Source organism: Sus scrofa, chromosome 3 (assembly GCF_000003025.6).
Source record: "Sus scrofa isolate TJ Tabasco breed Duroc chromosome 3, Sscrofa11.1, whole genome shotgun sequence".
Taxonomy (NCBI): Eukaryota; Metazoa; Chordata; class Mammalia; order Artiodactyla; family Suidae; genus Sus; species Sus scrofa.
In genome coordinates, this window is record NC_010445.4 from 8,078,705 (window position 1) to 8,101,473 (window position 22,769).

General features: G+C 47.3%; 1 protein-coding gene and 1 pseudogene across 6 annotated transcripts; both read right to left on the reverse strand.

Moving 5' to 3' along the window:
• LOC100525914 lies at window positions 303–2,106 on the reverse strand (annotated as a pseudogene).
• On the reverse strand, window positions 12,144–22,480 carry LOC110255267 (paired immunoglobulin-like type 2 receptor beta). Of its 6 annotated transcripts, none has more exons than XM_021086203.1 (7): window positions 22,130–22,480; window positions 21,426–21,815; window positions 18,495–18,701; window positions 13,873–13,903; window positions 12,957–13,116; window positions 12,671–12,751; window positions 12,144–12,549 (listed from the first exon to the last, which is right to left on the reverse strand). In XM_021086203.1, exons 1-7 carry the CDS (start codon window positions 22,377–22,379, stop codon window positions 12,427–12,429), a joined length of 1,242 nt encoding a protein of 413 aa, XP_020941862.1. In that variant the 5' UTR covers window positions 22,380–22,480; the 3' UTR covers window positions 12,144–12,426. The 6 variants fall into 6 exon arrangements, 5 of the variants coding, with proteins under 5 accessions (XP_020941862.1, XP_005661945.2, XP_020941863.1 ...); XM_005661888.3 differs by having other exon boundaries at window positions 12,957–13,006; window positions 22,130–22,403; XR_002342274.1 differs by having other exon boundaries at window positions 12,426–12,549; window positions 12,671–12,785; window positions 12,957–13,006; window positions 22,130–22,417.

The window sequence follows — 22,769 nt, forward strand, 5'->3', positions numbered from 1 at the left end:
TGTACCTGATCTTAGTGGGAACGATTCAGGTTTTCCTCCATTAAGTATAATATTAGCTTTTGGCTTTTTGTAGATGTTCTTTATCAAGTTGAGAAAGTTCCACTCTGTTCCTAGTTTAGTGAGAGTTTTTAAAAAATTGTAAATGGGGAGTTCTTGCCGTCGTGGCTCAGCAGTTAACAAATCTGACTGGCATCCATGAGGACGCAGGTTCGATCCCTGGCCTTGCTCAGTGGGTTAAGGATCTGGTGTTGCTGTGAGCTGTGCTGTAGGTCGCAGATGAAGCTCCGATTTGACCCCTAGCCTGGGAACCTCCATGTGCTGAGGGTGCAGCCCTAAAAAGCAAAAAAAAAAGAAAAGAAATCATGAATGAGTGTGGGATTTGGTTGAATGCTTTTTCTGCATCTATTATGCTCCTGTACTTTGGCTTCATAGCCTGTTAATGTGGTGGACTACATTCATTGATTTTCAAGTGTTGAGCCAACCTTGCGTGACTTGGGTAACTTCCACTCGTTCATGGTATATAATTTTTAAAATATGTGTTGGATTTAATTTGCTAATATTTGGTTGAGGAATTTTACATCTCAGTTCATGAGAGATAGTGGTTTGTAGTTTTTTCCCCTTGCAGTGTGTCTTTGTCTATTTTGGTATAAAGGCAATGCTGGCTTCATGTAATGAGTTAGGAATCAGTCTCTCTGCTTCTATTCTCTGAGGAAGACTGTGGAAAATTGGCGTAATTTCTTCATTTCAGTGTTTGGTGGAATTCACCAGTGAACCCATCTGGGCTTGGAGTTTTCTTTTTTTGCTGGGGGGGGGGTGGGGAGGCATGGGGCTGCCCCCATGGCGTATGGAAGTTCCCAGGCTAAGAGTCGAATTGGAAGTGTAGCTGCTGGCCTATGCCACAGGCACAGTGACACGGGATCCTTAACTCACTGAGTGAGGCCGGGGAGCGAACCCTCGTCCTCATGGTACTAGTGAGGTTCCTTACTGCCGAGCCGCACTGGGAGCTTCTTGGTATTTTCTGCTTTGAGAGGTTACAAATGGTTTTCAATTGCTTTAATACATATAGGCCAATTTATTTGTTGGCGATTTTAATATTTTTATTAAGGGCTATAAAATATCCAGAAAGATAAATAAATGTGATACAGTGCTATACGTCCTAATATAAAGAACTTTCTTTCACTGCATTGTTTTCCTTCAAATGGCCTTCACATCACAGGAGGCAGTGACTCTGGGCCATTTCTACTTCTTTCATTACATGCTGCAGAATTTCTGAATCAGTATCATGTCCTCAGTTTTTTCATTTATCCATCAGATTGATTTTCAGTCCATTGTTTAGAGGGAGCGTATTTTTTTCTCTTCCACAAAGAGGACTTTTTTTTCCCTCACAACTAGGTCATAATGCAGTAGAGTCATTTTCTCCCGTCGTCGGTTTCTCTTAGTGTGGAAGGAATAGCCTGTTGCAGCTTTGCTCATCATTTTCACCAGAGTTGTTTTTGACAAGCTCTTGGCAAAGGTGACTGTGGACAGCAACATGGTGAGAGCACCCTGCAGGGGTGCCCAGAGTCCCACAAAGGCCTATTTGGATTGTCTGTTTTTTTTTTTTTTTCCCTTGTTGGAGTTTTGGCAGATGGTGTATTTCAAGAAATTGGTTGATTTCTTCTAGGTTAACAAATTTGTAGGAATAGAATTGTTCAAACGTTTCCTTTCCTTTTTTTTTTTTTTTTTTTTTGTGTGTGTGTGGCTGAGGCTGTGGCATGAGGGAGCTCCTGGACCAGGGATTGAATCCATGCCACAGCAGTGACCCAAGCCACAGCAGTGACAACACCAGAGTCGTTAACTGCTAGGCCACCAAGGAGCTCCCCTTTATTATCTTTTTAATGTCCATGAGATCTGTAGTGATATCCCCATTTTTATTTCTGATATTAGTAATTTTTAGAAATTTGTGTTCTTTATGTTCTTTCTTACTAGCTTAGCCAGAGGCTTGTCAACTTTATTGATCTTTTTGTTTTATTTTTTTCTACTGATTTTTCTTTGTAAAACTTTTTTTTTTTTAAATTAAAGTATGTGGAGCTCCCATTGTGGCTCAGTGGTCAGTGAACCTGACTAGCATCCACGAGGAGGCAGGTTTGATCCCTGGCCTTGCTCAGTGGGTTAAGGATCCAGTGCTGCCGTGAGCTGTGGTGTAGGTTGCAGATGTGACTTGGATCCAGCATTGTTGTGGCTATGGTGTAGGCTTCAGCTCTGATTGGATCCCTAGCCTGGGAACCTCTGTATGCCACAGGTGCAGCCCTAAGAAAAATAAAAAAGACCAAAAACCCCTAACAAGAACAAAATATTTAAAAATTTCTCTGGAGATTTCTTCTTTGATCCATGTGTATTTAGAAGTGTGCTGTTCCATCGGCATGTATTTTGGGATTTTCTTGTTATCTTTCTGCTACAAACTTCTAGTTTAATTCCAGTGTGATCTGAGCAGAAATTGTATGATTTCTAGTCTTTAACATTTGTTTGGGTGTGTTTTGTGGCCCAGAATGTCTGTCTTGGTGCATGTTCCATGTAGCTTGGGAAAAATGTGTATTCTACATTTGTTGCCTGAAGTGGTCTCTTGATGTGAATTATACTCATTTGTTGAGTTCAAGTATGTCCTTACTGAGTTTCTGTTGTTTCTGAAAGTGGGGGGTATTGGCATCTCCAGCTATGACAGTGGATTGTCTATTTATTTCTCCTTAGAGGTCCATCACTTTTTACCTTGCCTCGTTTGACGCTCTGTTATTAGGGGCATATATGTTGGACATTTTTATTTCTTCTTAGAGAATTGCTCCCTTTGTCATTATGTAGTGGCCTCTTTATCTCTGATTACTTTCCTTACTTTGCAGTCTTCTTTGTCTGAAATTAATGTAGCTGTTTTGCTTTCTTTTCATTAGTGTCAGCATAGTCTATTTTTCTCCATCCATTTGCTTTCAATTTGTATGTCTTTATCTTTAAAGTGAGTTTCTTGTAGACAACCTATGGGTATAGGTAGGCAGTGTTTTTTTGTTTGTTTGTTTTTGTTTTTTGGCCATGCCCGTGACACGAGGAGGTTCCTGGGCTAGGGACTGAACCTGTGCCGCAGCAGTGACCTCAGCCACAACAGTTATAATGCTGCATCCTCAACCCAATGAAGCACCATGGGTAATTTTTTTTGATCCACTTTGACAATCTTAGTCCTTTGTTATATTATTAGTAGTAGTATTTTCTTTTTATGGCTGCACCTGAGGCATACGGCAGTTCCCAGGAGCTGCACCTGAGGCCTACACCATGCTCTTGGCCACACGAGATGTGACCTGCATCTGTGACCTCCACTGCAGCTTGTGGCAACGCTGGGTCCTTAACCCACTGAGCAAGGCTGAGGATCGAACCCACTTCCTTACAGAGACAACAGTGTGTCCTTAACCGGCTGAGGCGAGATGGGAGTCCCTATTTTTATTTAATTTTATTATTATTGTTTTGGCCGGACTCTCAGCATGTGGAAGATCCCAGGCCAGGGATCCAACAGCAGTTGCAGCCTGCCCCACAGCTATAGCAACGCTGTGTCCTTAACCTTGAGCCACAAGGGAACTGCCAATCTTTGTCTTTTAATTGGTGCACTTAGACCATTGGCATTCAGTGTGGTTATCAGTACAGTTAGAGTGATACGTATAGTATTCTCTGCTGTTTTTGTTTCCCTTGTTCTTTGTTCCTATTTTTGCCTTGCACTTTTTCTGCCTTTTGTGATCCTAAGGAAGCATTTTGTATGAATGCAACACATGTTCTAGAAACATAATGGTTATTGACTGTATTTGTTCTAGGGACAGGCGAATGGTGAGAAGGCGGGAACTAACGTTTATTAGCAGTTCTGTGGGCTGGCTAGATAGCTACATCTATGCTTATTCCCTTTATTTGTTTGATTCATTCGATGAATGGATATGTGGCATTTTAGAGAGAAAGAGACTGAGCTCAAAGGGTTTAAAATGTGTTGCTTCAGACCAGTGTAGCATATGGCTTTTCCATGGCTTAAATCTAGGTCTTTCTGACTCCAAAGCCACCTAGTTTCTTTCAACTGAAAACGTCATTTTTAAAAATTTTTTTGCTTTTTAGGGCTGCACCTGTGGCATATGGAAGTTCCCTCTAGGGGTTGAGTTGGAGTGTAGCCTCTGGCCTACAGCACAGCCACAGCAATATGGGATCCAAGCAATGCCTGCAACCTACACCACAGGTCACGGCAATGCTAGATTCTTAACCCACTGAGCAAGGCCAGGGATTGAATCCGCATCCTCATGGCTACTAGTTGGGTTTGTTACTGCTGAGCCACAATGGGAACTGCCCGTGAAAAATGTCATCTTTTTCAGAGATTGTTTTGGGATGAGAAAATCAGGAGTTTGACTTGTAGAACGTAAAAACTTAGTTTTGTCACATTTTCAGTTAGGCCCTAAGAAAAACTTCAAAGCTCCCCAAAGCAAGGTCTCACTAAGCAGCTCGTCTGAGGAAAAAGAAGGTAGAATAGCGCCTGAGGGGCTGACTCCACCAGCTCCTTGTGGGGCCTGTCCCGTGGTGGGGAGGGAGGGGCCTGAACCCCAGGAGGCATGGCCTCTGGGGGCTGGAAGTGTCCCCTCTGACGATGAAGCCTCCAGGGACCTGGACCTGGAGCAGCTCATGGAGGATGTTGGAAAAGAGCCGGAGCCGAGGGAGGAGCCGCAGCACAGAGATGCCGCAGGGGAGCTCACCATGGCCTTCTTTGAGGAATAGTGGTGTGCTCGCACCTCCTCCCTGTGCTCTCACCCCTTCCCCGGAAGCAGGAGGGCCGGCTCTCCCAGGGTCCCCGAGAACCTGAGAAGTGTTGGGGTTGTTCGTTCACAATGAGGTTAAATGGCGAAAGGCAGAGTTGTCCAGTTGATGTGTTAATAAACCAGGTGCCTGGAGTTCCCGTCGTGGCTCAGTGGTTAACGAATCCGACTAGGAACCATGAGGTTGCGGGTTGGATCCCTGGCCTTTCTCAGTGGGTTAAGGACCCGGCTGTGAGCTGTGGTATAGGTCGCAGAAGCGGCTCGGATCCCGAGTTGCTGTGGCTGTGGTGTAGGCCGGTGGCTAAGCTCTGATTCGACCCCTGGCCTGGGAACCTCCATATGCTGAGGGAGTGGCCCTAGAAATGGCAAAAAGACCAATAAAATAAAATAAACCAGAGAGGACAAGATGCAGAGGAGGAGGGGGACACTCTCACCCTCTCATACAAACACAACAAAAAAAGCACATCTACAGAATAAATGACTCGCACAGAACAGCAGCCAATCACTGGCAGAGGAACCTAAACTCCAATAACGGCAAGAAGTTCGTGACATTATTGGGCAGAACGGGAGAAAAGAGGAGAGTGAGAGAAGGTGAATCCGAGCGGGACGGGCGCTCCGGAAAGGGAACTGCGGAGGAGAAAGGGATCCCGCACCCTGGAAAGTCACCTACCGGGGGAAAGATCAAACAGTGGACCTCCCAGTCCTGTCTGCCCTCAGGAAGTCCTCCTTTGCTTCAAAGAAACACTGTTAGCCCCATCAACACTCCAGAAAAGCCACACTGCCTCAAAAAAGATTGACCAACAACGCTAGCCCTCAGGAAATATTCCACAGCAGTGAGAAGGCAAACACTGCCCGATCAAGGAGAGTACAACTCCCTCAGGAGAAAGAAAACAACAAGCAAGATGAAGAAGCTGAGAAACCACCCCCAGTCAAACCAACAGGAGAACTCACCTAAAACAGTCAACAATGAAACAGATCTCTGCAGTCTGACAGACCTGGAGTTCAAAAGCGAAATAGTGAGAATACTGAAGGAATTAAGAGACGATATGAACAGTAATGCAGATACCCTCAGAAAGGAACTAGAAAATATAAGGAGGAGCCAAGAAAAACTAGAACATTCATTTGCAGAGATGCAAACTGAACTAGGGGCAGTAAAAACCAGAATGAATAATGCAGAAGAACGAATCAGTGATATGGAAGATAGAATAATGGAAATCACTCAATCCGGTCAACAGAAAACCCAAATCAAAAAACTGGAAAGCAATATAAGAGACCTATGGGATAATATAAAGCAGGCCAATCTACGCATAATAGGAATTCCAGAAGGAGTAGAAAAAGATGAGGGAATGGAAAATATATTTGAAGAAATTATTGCTGGAAACTTCCCAAATCTAAAGGATACTGGATTCAAGATACAAGAAGCACAGAGGGCCCCAAACAAACTGAACCCAAACAGACCCACACCAAGACACATCATAATAAAAATGGCAAAAGTTAGTGATAAAGAGAGGATCCTAAAGGCAGCAAGAGAAAACCAGAATGTTACCTACAAGGGAACCCCCATAAGAATATCAGCTGATTTCTCTACAGAAACACTACAGGCCAGGAGGGAATGGCAAGAGATATTTAAAGTGCTAAAAGGAAAAAATATGCAACCTAGAATACTCTATCCAGCAAGAATATCATTTAAAATAGAAGGGGAAATAAAAATTTTTCCCACCAAACAAAAACTTAAAGAATACAGCAACACAAAACCCAGGTTAAAGGAAATATGGAAAGGGCTTCTCTAAACCAAAAAGAAAGGAAGGAAAGGGAAGAAAAAAGAAAAGAAAAGAAAAAAAAAAAAGAAGAAGAAGAGGAGGAACTAGGACTGAGGAAACCGCAATCAGAGAGCAGTCACTCAAATAAGCCAGCATACAGATTTAATCATGAACATGCTTCAAACAAAATAAAATTAAAAAGAAAAAAATAAAAAAGAGTCATCAAAACCATAAAATGTGGGCAAGGGATGGTAGGAAGTAAATAACCCTTTTTGTTTGTTTCTATGTCTCTCTTCTTAATTTTAATATAGTAATGAAGTGTTTGAACTTACAGGACCATCAGGCTAAAACACACAATTATGGGAAGGGGTTAGCATACTGAAAAAACAGGGCAACCACAAGCCAAAACCAAATATTGCATTTGCAAAAAATGAAAAAAAAATATACTCAAGCAGATAATAACAGGAGACCATCCAACCAAAAAAAAAAAAAAAAAAAAAAGAAAGGAAGAATGGAGAACCATAGAATCAACTGGAACACGAGGTTCAAATGGCAATAAATAATCATCTATCAATTATCACCTTAAATGTCAATGGACTGAATGCCCCAATCAAAAGACACAGAGTGGCTGAGTGGATAAAAAGGCAAAAACCTTCAATAGGCTGCCTACAAGAAACTCACCTTAGGACAAAAGATACATATAGATTGAAAGTGAAAGGCTGGGGAAAAATATTTCACGCCAATAGACATGACAGAAAAGCAGGAGTCGCAACGCTCATAGCAGACAAAATAGACTTTAAAACAAAAGACATAAAGAAAGACAAAGAAGGACACTATTTAATGATTAAGGGATCCATCCAAGGAGAGGATGTTGCTATCATCAACATATATGCCCCAAATATAGGAGCACCCAGATACATACAACAAATATTAACAGACATAAAGGGAGATATTGATGAGAATACAATCATAGTAGGAGACCTAAATACCCCCCTCACATCAATGGACAGATCCTCTAGACAGAAAACCAATAAAGCAACAGAGATCCTAAAGGAAACAATAGAAAAGTTAGACTTCATTGATATCTTCAGGACACTACATCCAAAAAAATCAGAATACACATTCTTCTCAAATGCTCATGGAACATTCTCAAGAATCGACCACATATTGGGACACAAAGCGAATCTCAATAAATTTAGGAGCGTAGACATTATCTCAAGTATCTTCTCTGACCACAATGCCATGAAATTAGAAATCAACCATGGGAAAAGCAAAGAGAAAAAACCTACTCCATGGAGACTCAACAACATGCTACTAAAAAACCAATGGGTCAATGAGGAAATCAAGAAGGAAATTAAAAACTACCTTGAGACAAATGATAATGAAGACACAACCTCTCAAAATCTATGGGATGCTGCGAAAGCAGTGCTCAGAGGGAAATTTATAGCAATACAGGCCTTTCTCAAAAAAGAAGAACGATCCCAAATTGACAACTTAACCCTCCACCTAAACGAATTAGAAAAAGAAGAACAGAAAAGTCCTAAAGTCAGCAGAAGGAAGGAAATTATAAAGATCGAAGAAGAAATCAATAAAATAGAGACTCAAAAAACAATAGAGAAAATTAATAAAACCAAGAGCTGGTTCTTTGAAAAGGTGAACAAAATTGACAAACCCCTGGCCAGACTCACTAAAAAGAGGAGAGAAAGAACCCAAATCACCAAAATTATAAATGAAAAAGGAGAAATCACAACGGATACAGCAGAAATACAAAAAACCATAAGAGAATACTATGAACAACTGTATGGCAACAAGTTTGACAATCTGGAAGAAATGGACAATTTTCTAGAATCTTACAGCCTGCCAAAACTGAATCAAGAAGAAACAGACCAACTGAACAGACTGATCACTAGAAATGAAATTGAAGAGGTCATAAAATCACTCCCTACAAATAAAAGTCCAGGACCAGATGGCTTCACAGGTGAATTTTATCAAACATATAAAGAGGATCTGGTGCCCATCCTCCTTAAACTCTTTCAAAAGGTTGAAGAAGAAGGACTACTCCCAAAGACATTCTATGAGGCCACCATCACCCTCATTCCAAAACCAGACAGAGATACCACCAAAAAAGAAAACTATCGCCCAATATCATTGATGAATATAGATGCAAAAATTCTCAATAAAATCTTAGCCAACCGAATCCAACAACATACCAAAAAAATTATACACCATGACCAGGTTGGGTTCATCCCAGGTTCACAAGGATGGTTCAACATAAGCAAATCAATCAGCATCATACACCACATTAACAAAAAAAAAAAAGTCAAAAATCATATGATCATCTCAATAGACGCAGAAAAAGCATTTGACAAAGTTCAACATCCATTCATGATCAAGACCCTCGCCAAAGTGGGTATAGAGAGGGAACCTGAATATAATCAAAGCCATTTATGGAAGCTGAATATAATCAAAGCCATTTATGGTAAACCCACAGCAAATATAATCCTCAATGGGGAAAAACTGAAAGCCTTCTCACTCAAATCTGGAACAAGACAGGGGTGTCCACTCTCACCACTGCTCTTCAACATAGTTTTGGAAGTCTTAGCCACAGCAATTAGACAAACAAAAGAAATAAAAGGCATCCATATAGGAAGAGAAGAGATCAAACTGTCACTGTTGCAGATGACATGATACTATACCTAGAAAACCCTAAGGACTCAACCCCAAAACTCCTTGAACTGATTAATAAATTCAGCAAAGTAGCAGGATATAAGATTAACATTCAGAAGTCAGTTGCATTTCTGTATACCAGCAATGAAACATTAGAAAAGGAATACAAAAATACGATACCTTTTAAAATTGCACCTCACAAAATCAAATACCTCGGAATACACCTGACCAAGGAGGTAAAGGACCTATATGCCGAGAACTATAAAACTTTAATCAAAGAAATCAAAGAAGATGTAAAGAAATGGAAAGATATTCCATGTTCCTGGATTGGGAAAATCAATATTGTAAAAATGGCCACACTACCCAAAGCAATCTACACATTCAATGCAATCCCTATCAAATTACCCATGATATTTATCACAGAACTAGAACAAACAATCCAAACGTTTATATGGAACAACAAAAGACCCAGAATCGCCAAAGCAATCCTGAGAAACAAAAACCAAGCAGGAGGCGTAACTCTCCCAGACTTCAAGAAATACTACAAAGCCACAGTCATGAAAACAGTGTGGTACTGGTATCAAAACAGACAGACAGACCAATGGAACAGAATAGAGAATCCGGAAATAAACCCTGACACCTATGGTCAATTAATCTTTGACAAGGGAGGCAAGAACATAAAATGGGAAAAAGAAAGTCTATTCAGCAAGCATTGCTGGGAAACCTGGACAGCTGCATGCAAAGCAATGAAACTAGAACACACCCTCACACCATGCACAAAAATAAACTCCAAATGGCTGAAAGACTTAAATATACGACAGGACACCATCAAACTCCTAGAAGAAAACATAGGCAAAACACTCTCTGACATAAACATTATGAATATTTTCTCAGGTCAGTCTCCCAAAGCAATAGAAATTAGAGCAAAAATAAACCCATGGGACCTCATCAAACTGACAAGCTTTTGCACAGCAAAGGAAACCCAAAAGAAAACAAAAAGACAACTTACAGAATGGGAGAAAATAGTTTCAAATGATGCAACGGACAAGGGCTTAATCTCTAGAATATATAAGCAACTTATACAACTCAACAGCAAAAAAACCAATCAATCAATGGAAAAATGGGCAAAAGACCTGAATAGACATTTCTCCAAAGAAGATATACAGATGGCCAACAAACACATGAAAAAATGCTCAACATCGCTGATTATAAGAGAAATGCAAATCAAAACTACCATGAGATACCACCTCACACCAGTCAGAATGGCCATCATTAATAAATCCACAAATAACAAGTGCTGGAGGGGCTGTGGAGAAAAGGGAACCCTCCTGCACTGTTGGTGGGAATGTAAACTGGTACAGCCACTATGGAGAACAGTTTGGAGATACCTTAGAAATCTATACATAGAACTTCCAGGAGTTCCCGTCGTGGCGCAGTGGTTAACGAATCCGACTAGGAACCATGAGGTTGCGGGTTCGGTCCCTGCCCTTGCTCAGTGGGTTAACGATCCGGCGTTGCCGTGAGCTGTGGTGTAGGTTGCAGACGCGGCTCAGATCCCGCGTTGCTGTGGCGGGATTCCTTTTCTGGCGTAGGCCGGTGGCTACAGCTCCGATTTAACCCCTAGCCTGGGAACCTCCATATGCCGCAGGAGCGGCCCAAGAAATAGCAACAACAACAACAACAAAAGACAAAAAAAAAAAAAAAAAAAAAAGAACTTCCATATGACCCCGCAATCCCACTCTTGGGCATCTATCCGGACAAAACTCTACTGAAAAGAGACACGTGCACCCGCATGTTCATTGCAGCACTATTCACAATAGCCAGGACATGGAAACAACCCAAATGTCCATCGACAGATGATTGGATTCGGAAGATGTGGTATATATACACAATGGATTACTACTCAGCCATAAAAAAGGATGACATAATGCCATTTGCAGCAACATGGATGAAGCTAGAGAATCTCATACTGAGTGAAATGAGCCAGAAAGACAAAGACAAATACCATATGATATCACTTATAACTGGAATCTAATATCCAGCACAAATGAACATCTCCTCAGAAAAGAAAATCATGGACTTGGAGAAGAGACTTGTGGCTGCCTGATGGGAGGGGGAGGGAGTGGGAGGGATCGGGAGCTTGGGCTTATCAGACACAACTTAGAATAGATTTACAAGGAGATCCTGCTGAATAGCATTGAGAACTATGTCTAGATACTCATGTTGAAACAGAAGAAAGGGTGGGGGAAAAACTGTACATGTAAGGATAACCTGACCCCCTTGCTGTACAGTGGGAAAATAAAAATAAATAAATAAATAAATAAAATATAAATAAACCAGGTTACTAGTTGATGTATATAATGTGTGTGTGTGAGTATATATATATATATATATATATATATGCAATGCATGATATATACATGATAGATACAATTATATACATAATAAGCCTGGATTAGTGGGTTGGGTTCACCTCTAACCACATGCTTTCTCTTGGCTTCTTCCCGTCCTCCTTCGTGTCACTGTAGCCCACCTCGCTTTCTAATGGGAGGCCTGTCAGTATGGGGACCTGGGAAGGTGATGACACCCGAGTCCCGGGAGAAGGACATTGAGAGGGCGGCTCTGGGGTCCCATCCTGGCTCCGCCACTTACTAGCTGCGTGGCCTTGGGAAAGGCCCTGTACCTGTTCAGGTCCTTGTTATCCTGCCTCCAAGGGCACATCCAGTGCCATATGGGGCTGTTGATGATGCTTACGTGGGCCGATGCTTGTAAAACACAAAATTGCTGGTTGTTATCATAAGGGAAGTAGAATGGTCAGATCAGGAGGGCAGACGTGGGTTCCAGACGGGCTACTAGTGCTGGGGACGTACTGGTCCCTGGCCTGAGCAGTCACTGAGCAGACATACAAGGGCAGGGGTCTGGGTGTGAGCTGTATATTATGGTTCCTTTTTGGACAGAGGGACAGAAGTTACGGGTGACACCACTTTCTCCTTAGATGCAGTGGGGCAAATCGCACAGGTACTTTTATTCATGTGGTCAAGGGCTGGGCAGTCGAAGAGGAATTGGAGCAGGTAGGTGCTCAGGTCCTTGGTGGCCTTTGGCACCTGCTGGCTTCGGAGCGGTCTGTGTGGCTGTGATTATGGGGAAGTGAGATCCCCGTGCACGGCTGACCCTAAGGATGTCATCACTTGTCCCAGTCCTTAGGTCTTCAGGGCAGAGAACAGGGTCTCTTCCTGGGGGCCCCCGTGGGCGGGAGGGCATGGAGGTGCGGCCGGTGAGGGCACGTTGTGAAGGGTGAGGGGGGCATAGAGGATGCCATCATTCTGGGTGAGAATGGAGAGGGAAGGGGGTTAGACAGGGGGTGGGGGCTGTCCCCTCTTAGAGCAGGGATCCCATGCTGAGTGCCCTGCCCACACCACAGTCCCTCTGTTCCTTCCACCCCACCTTCTCCAGACTTCCCCGTAATATTTCAGGCCAGGTCTGAGCTGCTTCTCTTATGACACTCCTTGGGGTCTGTCTGTTGCTCTAAAACCAGTCAAGAAGCTCCAGGTCAGGTGGGCTGGCAGGCAGGGTAGAGAAATGGGCAGGGGGTTCCAGGGGTGAGGTCGTCTGGGGGAAGGTGGGTGAGGCAGGGGAGAGAGGAGGATGCTGAGGGCAGGTGTGTGGGGAGGGGGTGTGGGGAGGAAGGAAGGCCCAGGTGGAGAGCAGGAACCATGGTGGCGGGACTTACCTTTGTTCCCAATGTTCTCGTATTTCTCCTCCAGATTCTGGAAGGATCCTCTGCATGGGAACAGGAGGGTGGGTGATGGGTTAGAGGCTGGGCAGGACAGAGTTCACACCCACCTGGGGCTGGTTCTCCTTGTGGGGGGCTCTGTGACCTCCTGGACTGACTGAGAAGATGAGGGCAGAGGTTTGAGGCCGGGGTTGAGGGGCCATTTGCGGTGTAGCCCCGTCCCTGTGAGCTGACTGAAGGTGGATTGTTCTAGGGAAATGGCTTTATCTGAGGGGCACAGGGAGGAGAAATGGGGTGGGGGGAGCTGCTGTCCTCTCTGCTGCAGCGCCTCGGTTCCAAGTGGAGGATGAAACCCAGGAAGCTAATCCGGGTCTGTGGGCGGTGCTCAGGCCAGGGTCCCTGGAGGAGGCAGCATCCTGGGAGGAGGGCAGCTGGCAAGAGTCAGGAGGGAGAGGAGGAGGGAGGGGCTGTGAGAAGGAAGAGAGTGGAGGTGGAGGGCGGGGGCAGAGAGGAGAAGGGCGGGTGGGCGAGGAGGGCGCGTGCTCGGGAAAGGAAGGGGCCCTTTGCCACGACACAGGGGGAAAGGACAGGTTAGAAGAGGTGCAGGAGGGAGGAACCAGAGTGGGAGGAGTGGAAGTGGTGTGTCCAGGCGGGGTGACGTTCAAGGCTGAGAGAACCAGGATGGAAAGGGAGGAAAGCTGAGAAACGGGGACCAGAGGAGGACAAGGGGAGCCATTCCGGGACAGCACCAGTGACAGTGCTGGTCCACTGCTCTTGATTTCTTAAGGAGGTGGCAGCTCAGGAAGGGGAGGGCCTGGCCGGTCAGGGGATGCAGCGGCCAGGAGGGCAGCGGCTGTGAGAGGCTCCCGAAACCAGACCCCCCGCCCCCACCCCTTGGAGGACAAGTGCTCACCTGGCGGGGGTTCTGGCTTTAGTCTGCAGACCTGCAGGGGGACGGACAGCCTGTCAGTGTGCCATCCACGGAGGCCTGTGCCCTCCCTGCCTGCCCTGCCCCGTCCCACTCTGAGTCCATCCTTGGAGGGACCAGAGCTGCTGAAACCCCCCTGGGAAGGACCTGGGACTCAGAGCCGGACCCAGCTGGCACCCTAAGGCCACCCATACCTGTCCTGCCTTGTCCTTGGCAGCAATCAGAAAAGCATCACCCTCTGCCCCTTCACTGTCTGACACATTGGGCTCGGTGCCCCCTCCCCAATCCCCCCAGCTCCAGTGACTTGTGCCCTACTCAACCACACCCTGGATTTTTAAAGTTTTAATCACTGGGACTGAGATCTCTGACATAGTAAGTGCTAGGTTTTTGGGTTTTGGTTTTTTTTTGTTTAACTACACCTGTCTTTCCTTCCATCTTTTTTTTTTTTTTTTTTTTTTGTCATTATCTCTCTAGACCTATGCTGGATTTCACCGAACTCTTGTCCCTAATGATCTACTTTCTTTCAGGTTATCCAGGTCGCCCACTGAGCCCTCTAGTCTCCATTTATGTCCTCTCCCTGGCTCCCTAACCTCCTCTGTTCCTCTGTCCTTCTGCCACACTTCGCTAACATGTCTCCAGTCCTGGATGTGTCCTAAAGTAGGGAATGCTATTTGCTGACCCAGTATCCGCTCATGTTTTAAATGACAAAACCTTGATTTTATTTGGACTGACCGTGTGCCCTTCTACAGATAGATGTGGGACCTATGACTAAATCTAGCCAATAAGATAAGGGGAGGTTGGGGGTAGGACTTTTAGGAAGGCTCTTTAAAAGGAGGACAGATAGCTGGGACATAGTCTTTTTGTCCTTTCCTCCTTCCTCTTGTTTCCAGTTTGGATTCAGAAATAATGGCCGGAGTCCCAGCAGCCATCTTGGACCATGAGGCAGCCTTCGGAATAGATGCCAGTAGCCAGGACAGTGAGCAGAAAGGTGGGAGCCTGAGCGCATATGGACAGTGGCCTCTGCTGTCTGCCTCCAGATTCTTTTAGATGAAAGGACAAAAAATAAAAACCTCTATGTTATTTAACCCATGGTTACTTCTGTTTTCTGGTGGTAGCAGCTGAACACAACTTTTTCTTGGGGCGGGGGGGTGGGGGGAGCAGCACCTGCAGCATATGGAAGTTCCCAGGCTAGGGGTCAAATCGGAGCTGCAGCTGCCAGCCTACACCACAGCCACAGCAATGCCAGAACTGAGCCACATCCTCAATCTACACTGCAGCTTGCAGCAATGATGGATCCTTAACCCACTGAGTGAGGCCAGGGATCAAACCTATGTTCTCATGGATAGTAGTCAGATTCTTAACCTGCTGAGCCACAAAGGGAACCCCTGGACACAACTTCTAAATAATAATTCCTCAGGGTTTCTAAACTTGCTTGGTCAAATATCGCTGGGAAGGTAGAACCGTGTGCAGTGATAGATAACTTTTACACATGTGGCTTCTTATGTGAGTTGAATCCACAAATACCATCTTGCATTTCCTCAGTGACTATGTCACGTTTTCTCTGTATCTTCAGCCCTCATCCTCACTCTCAGGACACAACCCTGGTTGCTGTGTAGATTTAAGAGAACAATTTTTCTTTCTTTCTTTCCTTTTTTTTTTTTCTTTTTGCCTTTTCTAGGGCCGCACCTGCGGCATATGGAGGTTCTCATGCTGGGGTTGAATTGGAGCTGTAGCCGCCAGCTTACCCCACAGCCACAGCCACGCCAGATCCGAGCCACATCTGCGACCTACCGGATCCTTAACCCACTGAGCCAGTCCAGGCATTGAACCCTCAACCTCATGGTTCCTAGTCAGATTCCTTTCTGCTGTGCCCTGGTGGAAGCTCCAGAAAACAGTTTTTCTGTATCAGTATTTTTATTCATGACTTTTGGGATTTATGTCTTGCTTAGGGTCATCCTCCCACTCCATGGTTATAAAGTAGTCTCGCATGCTTTCTTGTGGTACCCAAATTATTTCTTTCCTCATCTGAATGTTTGATGTCCGTGGAGTTAATTTTGTTGCTTTACGAGGTAGGGCGATAACACTGTTTTTCTCAGATGCTGCTCCTTTGTTCCAGCACCATGTCTTGACTTACTCCTCCTTCCCCATGGATTGGAAATGCTACCTCTTACTCGACTAAATTCTCACATGTATTTGGATCTGTTTTCGTCCTGCTGATAGCTGAGGTTTTCTCGTTTCTTGCATTGCTGTACTTGTTACGTGTGCCATGTTTATCATATGCCAGTACTGCATCACTTAAATTTTTGTAGCTTAATAGCTCATTGAGTTCTTACTCTGTGCCAGGATCTATTCTAAATGCCTTGTGTTTCATTGTTATGCAAACTCCCAGGGAAGTGCTATTATTAATCAGAGGAAGTGGAGGCTTGGACTAGTAGGATCACTGTTTCAGAGCTCATTTGCCTGGCTAGGGTGTGAAGCACATTTCACTGCAGGCAGTTCAGGTTCTGTGTTCTTCACTCCTGTGCTTTAATGAATCTGAGAGTCCTAATTATCTCTTGTTGGGCATTTACTTTGTGTGTGTGTGTGTGTCTTTTTGTCTTTTCTAGGGCCGCTCCCATAGTTTATGGAAGTTCCCAGGCTAGGGGTCAAATCGGAGCTGTAGCCGCTGGCCTACACCACAGCCACAGCAACACGGGATCCCATCCGCGTCTGCGAACAAGGCCACAGCTCACAGCAACACCGGATCCTTAACCCACTGAGCAAGGCCAGGAATGGAACCTACAACCTCTGGGTTCCTAGTCGGATTCATTAACCACTGCGCCACCATGGGAACTCCTGGGCATTTTCTTTAAAGTCATTTGAAATCACCTTGGGTGGGTGGTGTAGCAAAAACAGTTAGTGCCTCTAGCGATGCCCTCTCTTTCAGCTGGAAATGTACACCTCCCCATCTCTGGTGGACACCTCGACTCAGATGCTGCTCTAATAGAAACTGTCCCAAACTCAGGAGTCACCCTCCTCTCCTAGTCGTGGTCTCTGACCTCCTAGGCCCCTGAATTTACTTGGTCTCACTGTGGCCTCCTTCACCCAACATGGGTGAAAGCATGGGGCTTAGTCCTGCTCCTGAATCACCCATGTATCCGTCCAACCACCAAGTCCTGCGGGTTTTCCCTCTTAAATGTCCCAGGATCTGGCCCTCTGCTTCCACCCACGCGGCCCCAGTGTTAGACTGACCCCGGCCTGGTCCACTTCCAGCCCCTCACTGCAGACTGTGTATCTGCAGGCCAAGCTGAGGTTGCCATGTCCCTGCTTCGTGTTGCCTCTGGGACCAGAGGCTCTGGGGTGTGATTTGCAGTGTCTTCTCCTCTCATCTCCTGCCTCCTCCGCAGCTCTGAGCTACTTCCACTTGCCCGTGTGGTTTCCCTTCAGGGCAAGGAAAGTGGCTTCTACTCCATGCTCAGCACTTGCCTGGCTTTCTTTTTCGTTCTTTGAGACGCTTGCAGGTGTCACTTCCTCTGGGAAGTCCTCCTTGATTACCCACCCTTCCCCTCGGCCTTTGATAGCTCTTCCGAAATGAGTCAAGCAGTCATTTGTTCCTCGCAGTTCCCCATCCCCGTCCCTTGATTCCTTGAAAGCAGGACCTGGGCTTTGTTTCCTTTTGCATCTTCAGGTGCAAGTCCAGCCCTGGAGAGTGAGTGCCCACCCAAGCTGGCCGAGTGGAGCCAACTTCCAGTCCCTTCTGCTTTCCCCTCCTCCTCATAAAACAAAAGGAGAGGACTGATGAGAAATTCAATCGAGAGAAAAGAACTGGGCACTGATGAGATTTGTGGAGAGGGATTGGTGTAGAGCAGTGGTTCCCAGACTTGGTGACGCACAGATACCACTAGAGGAGACCATGAAAAAAATGCAGATTCCCAAGCCCAGATCTCAAGCCCAACAAGGACCTGCATTTTTATTTTTTAATTTTTTATCCTTTTTTTTCCTTGTCTTTTTAGGGCCACACCGCAGCATGTGGTCATTCCCAGGCTAGGGGTGGAGTCAGAGCTGTAGCCCTGGCCGATGCCACAGCCACAGCAACTTGGGATCTAAGCCGCATATGTGACCTACACCACAGCTCATGACAACGATGGATCCTTAACCCACTGAGCGAGGCCAGGGATAGAACATGCATCCTCATGGATGCTAGTCGGATTCATTTCCGCTGAGCCACAGTGAGAACGCTGGCATTTTTAATAGGTCCCTGAGTCATTCTGATGCAGTTAGGGGAGAAATACCCAGTTAGGGGAGTTCCTGTCATGGCGCAATGGAAACGAATCCGACTAGGAACCATGAGGTTGTGGGTTTGATCCCTGGCCTTGCTCACTGGGTTAAGGATCCAGCATTGCCGTGAGCTGCGGTGTAGGTCGCAGATGTGGCTCGGATCTGGTGTTGCTGTGGCTGTGGTGTAGGCTGGCAGCTATAGTTCTGATTAGACACCCCCCCCCCCCCGGGAACCTCCATATGCCACAGGTGTGGCCCTAAAGAGCAAAAAAAAGAAAAGAAAGGAACAAGCAAAAAGAAATACCCAGTTAGGAATCTTGGGGAGAGACTGGGGATCCCGGACAACTTACCTTTGCTTCTCTTCCACCTGAGGAAGACCATCAGTCCCAAAATTGCGATCTTGAGCACAGCGCTGGGCAGGGCCAACCTGACCACTGCTTCCTTATTCAGGAGCCAAGACCCTGAACTCCTTTTCCCCTCCAGGTCCCAGAGGTCAGCTGCAGTGGTGGCCGCGGTGCTGGCAGAAGTGGTGGGGCCCGGGGTGGCCGTCTTGGCAGCTGGGAAGACATGAGAAATAGGCAGATTCTCTGGGTGAAACTGTCACATCTTGGTCCCTTGTTGGGGGGTGTGGGGTGGGGTGGGGAGCAAGTGTCTGAAGGTCTCCCACCGGGAGGGAGGGGCGGGACAAGGGGAGATGCTGGAAGCTTAGCATCCACCTCACTGTTTACATCCTGACTCTGCCACTGATCAGTGCTCTGAACTCAGAACTTCATTTCATCACCTACAAGTAGAAATAACTGAATCACAGGATTTAAATTTTTCTTTACGTAGTGAACACACATAGCATAAAATTTGCCTTTTGACAGCATGGAAGTGTAGAGTTCAGTGGCGTCAAAGACAGTCCTCTTGTGCAAATCCCACCGTCATCCGTCTCCAGAACTTTTCACCCTCATCAGCTGAAACTCTGTCCCCATCCAGCACTAATTCCCCACCTCCCGCTCCCCCGGGCCCTGACGCCCAGTCATCTGCTCTCTGTCCCCACGAATGTGACTGCTCTGGGGACCCGTATAGGTGGAGCTGAGCAATATTCGTCCTTATACACAATGGTTTTGATAAAGGAGAAATTATCCGTAAGGCACCCAATGTATATTGGAGGGTTTTTTTTTTTTAAGATTAAAAACATTTTTAATTCTTCAAGCATCATGTGCTTTCCTTTAGTGGACCCTTAAAAACTGAGCAAATACTCAGCTAAGGAGAAAAAAATTCTAATTCCAATAAAATCTTCATGTAACTGTGGACCAAATTCATTGTCCACTTTTAGTAGAAATTAATCATGAAAGTGTAAAGACCATCCCTTAATTGAGAATTGAAAAATTAAGAAACTGGAGTCCTGGGAGTTCCCTTTGTGGCTCAGCAGTTAACAAACCCGACTTGGATCCATGAGGATGCAGGTTTGATCCCTGGCCTCGCTCAGTGGGTTAAGGTCTGGCATTGCCTTGAGCTGTTGCTGTGAGGTGTGGTGTAAGTCACAGACGTGGCTCAGATCCTGCATTGCTGTGGCTGTGGCGTAGACCTGCAGCTGCAGCTCCGATTTGACCCCTAGCCTGCTGCCCTAAAGTTTCATTTTCTTTTCTTTTTTTTTTTTTAAAAAAAAAACAGAGACATTCATGACTTTGTTGAGAACAATATTTGTTAGTTTGTTTTGCTTTTTAGAGTTGCACCTGCGGTATATGGAGGTTCCCAGGCTAGGGAGGGAGCAGGTATTTAAGCCCAAAGGTTGTCCTAGAGACAAAGGTACTGACAGATCAGATGACAGTCAAAAAGAATTTTTATCCATTTCCTCACCCCACCCCACCTCCCTATCTTCTCAACCAGCCGTGATCTTAGAGACTCAGTGGAGTCTTAACCTTTAGGACCAAACACCAGAGCAGAGCAGAGTTCTCCAGACAGAGCTGTGGCATCAGAACCATGCATGGGCCACAGGAGGGCCAGGACACTCATCCTTCCCTCTGGCCCCAGGCAGCCTCTGCTTTCACAGTGCCGTTAAAGAATCACCCTTTTTCTTTAGGAAACAGGTTGGGCCTGACAATGTATAGAACTGCCAGCACAGGTGATTATAAAAAGCACACCCATTTAGGCAATTCTTAGTTTTTCTAAAAAATCCACAGATGACTAACCCCCTTATTGCCTGCCCCTGGGGAAGACCCCACCCTTCCCTGCCCTGGAGAATGATGAACTGAGGTTCAAGTTCTGATAGCCCACTGAGTAAGGGAGGCAGGTCTGTGAATGCTGCGTGTACATTAGTAGGTTAAAATAGGTCAAGATAGATGATCAGGTCAGTAGGTGAGGCTGAGCAGTCAGTGGTTAAGAGAGGAGGCTCTGGGGTTAAAAGGAGGGGGGGTCAGATCCCACCTGCACCAGGAGTGACCTTGGGCAGGTGTTTGCTCTGCGAGCATCACTTTCCCTTCCCATAACAGGAGGGTGGCAGCAGTGCCGACTGTCACTGGGGGTCGTGGGGAAGGCTAGCTGGGGCGCTGCCCCCTGTTGTCCAGCCAGGACGCAGAGCGCAGTCGGCGGGAGCTGTCGTTACTGCTGCTGGTGCCGCTTCATGACCAGGACAGAGGAGCAAGGCCAGGCTGGATGAGGGGGACAGTGTGACTAGAACAACCCAGGGAGAGGTGGGGGGAGTGAGAGGCAAGGAGGGTAGAGAGGACGGAGGCGGGGGAGAGGAGATGAGGGGGGAGAGGGGGGCTGGGGGCGGAGCGCTGAGGGCTGTGTTCTGGGGGGCAGAGCGGGGGGGGGGTTGGGAAGGCAGGTGATGGGGAGTGGCCAGGAGATGGGGCTCCTCAGGCCACTGGTGGGTACCTACTCTGTGTGCCAGGCTGAGCTCAGGGCTGTGGGGGAGACACAGACATGGGGTAACTGGGCCTCCACATAGGAACTCGTGACGGGGGAGGCAGCCGCATCCTGAAGGTGTCCTGTCCACTCGGAGGACTGGGGCGAGGACAGGGGCAGCAGGAGGGAGGAGAGCTGGGGGCCTGGAAGGTGCTGGGGACTGGGGCTGGGGGGTGGCTGGATCTGGAGGGGCTGGGGGGGATGGGCAAGGAAGGCAGCCCTGCTTGGGGGAAGATGCAGGGGAAAAGCGGAAGGTTGGCGGAGGCCTAGAGAGGAGCTGGAGGGGCAGGGAGAGGAGTTTTTGAGAAGAGCCAGGAAGAGGGGCCAGGCCTGGGGTTGAGGCACCCGTGGCCTCCAGGAGCCTCAGGCAGGACAGCTGGACTCACCGTGTGTGATCGTGAGCTCGGTCCCCTGGATGGACTGCCACTTCTGTTCACCGTATTTCTCTGTGATCATCTCCACTTGGCAGAAGTACGAACCCTCGTCCTCCCTCCGCAGGTTCGAGATCTGGAGGGAGCCGTTCTTCATATCCTCTTCCCAGTTCAGGAGGAGTCGGTTCTTGAAGTTCTTATGGATGAGTCGGGGGGTCGTTTTGTAGATGAAATCCCCATGGAAGTGTTTCCATCTCCAGGATATTTTCACATTGGAAACGCTGCCTGAGTCCTGGGAGTAGTCGAAGGAGAAGGGGATGCGGATGGAGCCACCCTCAGGGGCTGAGAGTTGTTTCTGCTGGTTCATCCCAAAGTGAAAGAGTGCTTTGGGTTGTGCCCAGTGATCTAGAGGAGGGAGAGGGAGAGACTCTGAAGCCACCAGGAGAGACAGTGAAGGTGACCCCAGACCATCTGGCACCTGCACCAGGGGCATTAGTGTGACAGATGGTAGGACTGGCCCTCCGGCCTGGATGTGCCCCTCTCCAGGCTTGGGGCAGGGAGGTGGGTGAGGGGTTGGGGGCCCCAGCACTGTGGGACCAGCCCTTTGTTTGTTGGGGGTGGGAGGCCTGGCCGGCTTCCCCAGGGGACCCCTTCCACAGCCAGCTGGCCACGGCCCCTCCCCAGGTCCTGGGCAGAGCCGGGCAGTTCTGGCCACTCACCACCCTGCAGAGATGCCGGTGGCAGCAGCAGCAGCAACAGCAGCAGCAGCAGCAGCAGGGGCAGCAGCAGGGGCAGCCCCATGGCCTCACTCTCCTCCCGGGGATGAGAAGACAAGCAGAGCCCTCGAGGCCGGAGGAGAGGCCTCTGGGGTGGCTGCTGGGGAGAGTGTGGTCCCCAGGAGAGGGAGGACCAGGCTCCTTCAGAGGACCGAGGGGGGTGGCAGCCTTCCCCAAACTTGCCCACCCCCATGGCGACCGTCACTTCCTTTATCAGTCTTGCTTCTTCTTTTCTTGTATTTCAAAAGGTCCTCCCTGTGGTCAGTGCAAAGGGAGCCATGACCCAGGGCTCTCAGCCCCCATCTTCCCACTGAGGGGCGTGTCCTCTGTCCCCTCAGCCCCCTGCTTCTGCCACCCCCTTGGTGTCTCTCTCCTCCCAGGGGAAGGACTGGCAGCAGGACCAGCTCAGGCTCTTTGAGGGAGGGGTTGGCAGCCATGAGTCTCTGCCCAGCTCCTGCCCCTCAGAGAGGAGGAGGAGGGGGCCGCTGATGGGCAGAGCCTCAGCCCCCAGCCCAGGCCCAGGGGCACCCAGTCTGCTCCTGGTCCCTTTCCCTTCAGGCAGGGGCTCCCCTGAAGTCCCCCC

Bases quoted from the DNA above. Each gene is read 5' to 3' on its own strand.
- LOC110255267 (XM_021086203.1), bottom strand. From the start codon at position 22,379: ATGGGGGTGGGCAAGTTTGGGGAAGGCTGCCACCCCCCTCGGTCCTCT. The intron at 13,904-18,494 runs GTAAGTTGTCCG...GTCCCCCTGCAG, and splicing joins CAGGTGGAAGAGAAGCAAAG to GTCTGCAGACTAAAGCCAGA. The intron at 13,117-13,872 runs GTGAGCACTTGT...TCATCTTCTCAG, and splicing joins AAAGCCAGAACCCCCGCCAG to TCAGTCCAGGAGGTCACAGA.